At 60.1% G+C, this 6,935-nt stretch overlaps 1 protein-coding gene across 8 annotated transcripts in view; it reads right to left on the bottom strand.

The window, feature by feature from the left end:
- Positions 1-6,319: 6,319 nt before the first annotated feature.
- The window catches only part of DGKI (diacylglycerol kinase iota), a 376,642-nt gene continuing 376,026 nt past the window's right edge, over positions 6,320-6,935 (bottom strand). For all 8 annotated transcript variants that reach the window (XM_088448828.1, XM_088448827.1, XM_088448831.1 and 5 more), the window contains one exon: positions 6,320-6,882. In XM_088448828.1, the coding sequence (XP_088304954.1) occupies positions 6,766-6,882 (117 nt within the window). In that variant the 3' untranslated portion in view covers positions 6,320-6,765. The remainder of the gene's footprint in view (positions 6,883-6,935) is intronic.

Here is a 6,935-nt window from a genome sequence, read left to right as displayed (position 1 = left end):
GGGTCTCGTTGCCGCAAGCCCAAGAGAGATTTCGGCTCAAACAGAGCCGAAATCTCTCCCACTGACATTACTCGTCACGTCTCCGTTTGGGCAGCCACTCCCCCGGTCCGCCCACCAAAGGGGGCGTGCTGTCACTCAACATCGACAACATGCCCCCTTTGGTACGAGACCCGGAGCGATGGTTTGCCCGTCGCTATCCGGGTCTCACGAATGTGCACGAAGGAGCCGACTCCGTCGTGCGCATGCGCACTGGGCCACCATCGACCCGCTTGTGAGCGCATAGCGCTCGCGAGCGGGTCTGAATCAAGCCCTCAGTCCGAGCTGGTCACATCACTGGGCCTTGGCTTCTTTGGAATCAGCCGATTGCAGTCTCATGGACATTGGTTCAGCCCATCAATCAGCTGCTTCCTCCGGGGCTAAATCCGAGTCTCTGTGTATGGATGCAAGCAGCGATTTTGTGCATACAGATGGGAATTGTGTCCGTCCTGTACAGAGTTGGGGCCAAATGCCATATCTGTCTGTGAAATGGGGCATTTCGGACCTCATTCAGAGTCGGTCGAAGCGGCCGCACGGTCGTACGCCACCGATGTTCGCTATACTGCGCATGCGTTAAGTTCGCAATGCGCGTGCGCAAACTAGCCGCTACGATCAGAAATTTCTCTCTCCTTGAACACAGCCAGGTTGGTAGTTTGAGCGACAGATTGAGGCGTTTGTGGGTGGTAACAGGGGAAGGTGCTTGAAAACGGGGGAGTGGAGATCCGAACGCAGGCGTGCCTAATTATGGAACGGCGTTTTATGGGAGTGTATACGGTTTATGGGAGTGCATAATTAACAAAGTAGCATCATGGCACAAGAGGGTATGGTCGAAGACGCTGACGGGGTTGGGGGTGAGAGATTAGTGGCGGGGACGCAGTCGCTGAAGGGGTTGGGGGTGAGAGATTAGTGGCGGGGACGCTGGCGCTGAAGGGGTTGGGGGTGAGAGATTGGTGGCGGGGACGCTGTCGCTGAAGGGGTTGGGGGTGAGAGATTGGTGGCGGGGACGCTGGCGCTGAAGGGGTTGGGGTGAGAGACTGGTGGCGGGGACGCTGGCGCTGAAGGGGTTGGGGGTGAGAGACTGGTGGTGGGGACACTGGCGCTGAAAGGGGTTGGGGGTGAGAGATTGGTGGCGGGGACGCTGGTGCTGAAGGGGTTGGGGGTGAGAGACTGGTGGCGGGGACGCTGGCGCTGAAGGGGTTGGGGGTGAGAGATTGGTGGTGGGGACGCTGGCGCTGAAGGGGTTGGGGGTGAGAGATTGGTGGCGGGGACGCTGGCGCTGAAGGGGTTGGGGGCGAGAGACTGATGGCGGGGACGCTGTCGCTGAAGGGAATGGGAGTGAGAGATTGGTGGCGGGGACGCTGGCGCTGAAGGGGTTGGGGGTGAGAGATTGGTGGCGGGGACGCTGGCGCTGAAGGGGTTGGGGTGAGAGACTGGTGGCGGGGACGCTGGCGCTGAAGGGGTTGGGGGTGAGAGACTGGTGGTGGGGACACTGGCGCTGAAAGGGGTTGGGGGTGAGAGATTGGTGGCGGGGACGCTGGTGCTGAAGGGGTTGGGGGTGAGAGACTGGTGGCGGGGACGCTGGCGCTGAAGGGGTTGGGGGTGAGAGATTGGTGGCGGGGACGCTGGCGCTGAAGGGGTTGGGGGTGAGAGATTGGTGGCGGGGACGCTGGCGCTGAAGGGGTTGGGGGCGAGAGACTGATGGCGGGGACGCTGTCGCTGAAGGGAATGGGAGTGAGAGATTGGTGGCGGGGACGCTGGCGCTGAAGGGGTTGGGGGTGAGAGATTGGTGGCGGGGACGCTGTCGCTGAAGGGGTTGGGAGTGAGAGATTGGTGGCGGGGACGCTGGCGCTGAAGGGGTTGGGGGTGAGAGACTGGTGGCGGGGACGCTGTCGCTGAAGGGGTTGGGAGTGAGAGATTGGTGGCGGGGATGCTGGCACTGAAGGGTTTGGGGGTGAGAGATTGGTGGCGGGGATGCTGGCGCTGAAGGGGTTGGGGGTGAGAGATTGGTGGCGGGGACGCTGGCGCTAAAGGGGTTGGGGGTGAGAGATTGGTGGCGGGGACGCTGGCGCTGAAGGGTTTGGGGGTGAGAGATTGGTGGCGGGGATGCTGGCGCTGAAGGGCTTGGGGGTGAGAGATTGGTGGCGGGGATGCTGGCACTGAAGGGGTTGGGGGTGAGAGATTGGTGGCGGGGACGCTGGTGCTGAAGGGTTTGGGAGTGAGAGATTGGTGGCGGGGATGCTGGCACTGAAGGGGTTGGGGGTGAGAGATTGGTGGCGGGGATGCTGGCGCTGAAGGGCTTGGGGGTGAGAGATTGGTGGCGGGGACACTGGCGCTGAAGGGGTTGGGGGCGAGAGACTGGTGGCGGGGATGCTGGCGCTGAAGGGGTTGGGGGTGAGAGATTAGTGGCGGGGATGCTGCCGCTGAAGGGGTTGGGAGTGAGAGATTGGTGGCGGGGACGCTGTCGCTGAAGGGGTTGGGAGTGAGAGATTGGTGGCGGGGACGCTGGCGCTGAAGGGGTTGGGAGTGAGAGATTGGTGGCGGGGACGCTGTCGCTGAAGAGGTTGGGAGTGAGAGATTGGTGGCGGGGACGCTGGCGCTGAAGGGGTTGGGGGTGAGAGATTGGTGGCGGGGACGCTGTCGCTGAAGGTGTTGGGGGTCAGAGACTGGTGGCGGGGATGCTGGCGCTGAAGGGGCTGGGAGTGAGAGACTGGTGGCGGGGATGCTGGCGCTGAAGGGGTTGGGGGTGAGAGATTAGTGGCGGGGACGCTGGCGCTGAAGGGGTTGGGGGTGAGAGATTGGTGGCGGGGACGCTGGCGCTGAAGGGTTTGGGGGTGAGAGATTGGTGGCGGGGACGTTGGCACTGAAGGGGTTGGGGGTGAGAGACTGGTGGCGGGGATGCTGGCACTGAAGGGGTTGGGGGAGAGAGATTGGTGGCGGGGACGCTGGCGCTGAAGGGGTTGGGGGTGAGATTGGTGGCGGGGATGCTGGCGCTGAAGGGGTTGGGGGTGAGAGATTGGTGGCGGGGATGCTGGCGCTGAAGGGGTTGGGGATGAGAGACTGGTGGCGGGGATGCTGGCACTGAAGGGGTTGGGGAGAGAGATTGGTGGCGGGGACGCTGGCGCTGAAGGGGTTGGGGGCGAGAGGCTGGTGGCGGGGACGCTGGGGGTGAGAGATTGGTGGCAGGGACACTGGCGCTGAAGGGGTTGGGGGTGAGAGATTAGTGGCGGGTACGCTGGCGCTGAAAGGGGTTAGGGGTGAGAGATTGGTGGCGGGGATGCTGGCGCTGAAGGGGTTGGGGGCGAGAGGCTGGTGGCGGGGACGCTGGGGGTAAGAGATTGGTGGCAGGGACACTGGCACTGAAGGGGTTGGGGGTGAGATTAGTGGCGGGGACGCTGGCGCTGATAGGGGTTAGGGGTGAGAGATTGGTGGCGGGGATGCTGGCGCTGAAGGGGTTGGGGGTGAGAGACTGGTGGCGGGGACGCTGGCGCTGAAGGGGTTGGGGGTCAGAGACTGGTGGTGGGGACGCTGGCACTGAAGGGGTTGGGGGTGAGAGACTGGTGGCGGGGACGCTGGGGGTGAGAGATTGGTGGCAGGGACACTGGCGCTGAAGGGGTTGGGGATGAGAGATTGGTGGCGGGGACACTGGCGCTGAAGGTGTTGGGGTGAAAGATTGGTGGCGGGGACGCTGGGGGTGAGAGATTGGTGGCAGGGACACTGGCACTGAAGGGGTTGGGGGTGAGAGATTAGTGGCGGGGACGCTGGTGCTGAAAGGGGTTAGGGGTGAGAGATTGGTGGCGGGGATGCTGGCGCTGAAGGGGTTGGGGGTGAGAGATTGGTGGCGGGATGCTGGCGCTGAAGGGGTTGGGGGTGAGAGATTGGTGGCGGGGATGCTGGCACTGAAGGGGTTTGGGGAGAGAGATTGGTGGCGGGGACGATGGCACTGAAGGGGTTGGGGGTGAGAGATTGGTGGCAGGGATGCTGGCGCTGAAGGGGTTGGGGGTGAGAGATTAGTGGCGGGGACGCTGGTGCTGATAGGGGTTAGGGGTGAGAGATTGGTGGCGGGGATGCTGGCGCTGAAGGGGTTGGGGGTGAGAGACTGGTGGCGGGGACGCTGGCGCTGAAGGGGTTGGGGGTCAGAGACTGGTGGTGGGGACGCTGGCACTGAAGGGGTTGGGGGTGAGAGACTGGTGGCGGGGACGCTGGGGGTGAGAGATTGGTGGCAGGGACACTGGCGCTGAAGGGGTTGGGGATGAGAGATTGGTGGCGGGGACACTGGCGCTGAAGGTGTTGGGGTGAAAGATTGGTGGCGGGGACGCTGGGGGTGAGAGATTGGTGGCAGGGACACTGGCACTGAAGGGGTTGGGGGTGAGAGATTAGTGGCGGGGACGCTGGTGCTGAAAGGGGTTAGGGGTGAGAGATTGGTGGCGGGGATGCTGGCGCTGAAGGGGTTGGGGGTGAGAGATTGGTGGCGGGATGCTGGCGCTGAAGGGGTTGGGGGTGAGAGATTGGTGGCGGGGATGCTGGCACTGAAGGGGTTTGGGGAGAGAGATTGGTGGCGGGGACGCTGGCACTGAAGGGGTTGGGGGTGAGAGATTGGTGGCAGGGATGCTGGCGCTGAAGGGGTTGGGGGTGAGAGATTGGTGGCGGGGATGCTGGCACTGAAGGAGTTGGGGGAGAGAGATTGGTGGCGGGGACGCTGGCGCTGAAGGGGTTGGGGGCGAGAGGCTGGTGGCGGGGACGCTGGCACTGAAGGGGTTGGGGGTGAGAGATTAGTGGCGGGGATGCTGGCACTGAAGGGGTTGGGTGTGAGAGATTGGTGGCGGGGACGCTGGCGCTGAAGGGGTTGGGGGCGAGAGGCTGGTGGCGGGGACGCTGGAGCTGAAGGGGTTGGGGGAGAGACTGGTGGCGGGGACGCTGGCACTGAAGGGGTTGGGGGTGAGAGACTGGTGGTGGGGACACTGGCGCTGAAGGGGTTGGGGATGAGAGATTGGTGGCGGGGACACTGGGGGTGAGAGATTGGTGGCGGGGACATTGGCGCTGAAGGGTTTGGGGGTGAGAGATTAGTGGCGGGGACGCTAGCGCTGAAGGGCCAGGACGGAGGCGGGGAGAGGCTCTGATGTGTCTTCCATGTCAGCAACACGTGGGTCCACCGTCAGCGCAGAGCGCAGCCATCCAGAAAGCTCCATTGTCGGACGGCGCGTGAAGTCCAAGATGAGAACTCAGATTACAGACCAACAACTCGACACTACTCTGCGCATAGCGACTTCCAACATGGATGCCAACATCGTCAAGCTGGCCAAGCAAAAGCAATGCCAAGTTTGGCACTGACATGAACAGATTATTGTAAAAAAAAAGGTAAACAGACCACGTTTCGTTCATTAATATAATAAAATTATGTTTTGAAGTCTTCATTATGGCCTTATGAGTCTGGAAAAGGTCTTAGAATCCTCTAACATATATGGTGCATGCACACGTAGCGATTTAAAAGGACGATTTGATTGATAACGATATCGATATATATCAAATCGTCCTTTTAAATGGCCCCTACCGACTTACCAGCGATGCGCGGGCACGTATGGGCGATAGCCCATGTTGGACAACTTGCTCGATATCGAGCAGGTTACTATAGGGACGATCGCGGGTCGCTGTAATTGCTGGCAAGTTGGTGGTGTGTTGGGTGATCTATGTAGGTCATCCAACACACCAGTGAGGGTGCAGTACGATCTGCCAGCGATATCGTATCGCTGGCAGATCGCTACGTGTGTATGCGACAATAGGGTCTAAATACGGCAGTATAGCTTAGTGGCCCACGCTGTCTTAAAGGTTGAAGACCCCTGATCTATGTAATAAGGGGAAATACAGCACAAGTCAAACATCACAGGTTAGGTCATGGTATAGGAGCTTCCAAACATACATTTGTGAATGTTACAAGATGCCGCCATGTATTGGATCCCGCTGCATTTTACTGGTTGTTTCATAAAAAAAATATGAATAGATCTTCATATAGGGCCTCATTCTGAGTCGCACTCTGACCGCTCGCAGCGCCAATTTTCGCGTAGTTGGCCGATTTTATCGGTACTGCGCATGCGTCTTGAGTTGCACCGCGCATGCGTCCCGATTGTTTCCGCACGGAGACGCAGAACCAAGTTAGGGGCAGGGGGTGTGGATTTCATTAGCGCTGACGCGTCTCTGCGCTACTCAGAATCAGGCCCCTGATGTCATTTGTCCAACTAAATAAATGATATTCTGGCTGCGCCCGCATGGTGACCACACTCAGTCATAGTAGAATCCAGTCTCTTTAATGAATTGGCACTGGAGATACCAAGACAGAGGTGAGGTTTATAACACTGTGCAGGCCTACGAGTCCTTCCTTACGACCGGGGGGGGGCCTGTGCGAGCTTTGACCAAAGTGAGGAGACAGACAATGGATGGGATCATGCGTCTTCTTGGGAAACAGAGAGAGGGATCCACACGGGGCGAGGGGGTCGGCCCCAGCTCTGTCACTCTACACCCCACTTCCGCGTCCCTCAGCGCGGCTAGTGAGCGGCAGTTCCGCGGCGAGTCTCGTTAGCCCTTAGAAACTGGACAGTACACCGTTCTCCGGTAATCTTGCATTAGGGAGGGGTACCTCTCCCGATCCAGTTTCTTTCTCCTGGGGTGAGCTTCTCCAGGAACCTTGGCTGTGCATGCCTTCTCTTTCCGAAATGTGCCCTCCTACGGCTCCCCTTATCAAACCGCTGTCTCTAGGTCTTCACTGGAAAGAAGTTGCTTAGCTTGACAAGTTTCCAAGTACGCTGCAAGGTCGGAGTCCCCTGCCTCCTGGGATTTGTCAAACGGGGTACGTCCCTGTGGAGGGTGACATGAAGATCAATCGATTAATGTAGGAAATAAAGTATTTT

The sequence above is a fragment of the Taudactylus pleione genome, unplaced genomic scaffold, assembly GCF_031769625.1.
Source record: "Taudactylus pleione unplaced genomic scaffold, aTauple2 ptg000465l, whole genome shotgun sequence".
In the NCBI taxonomy this organism is placed as follows: domain Eukaryota; kingdom Metazoa; phylum Chordata; class Amphibia; order Anura; family Myobatrachidae; genus Taudactylus; species Taudactylus pleione.
The sequence above is the reverse complement of the archived record's forward strand: the minus strand, read 5'-3'. Positions and strand labels throughout refer to the sequence as shown.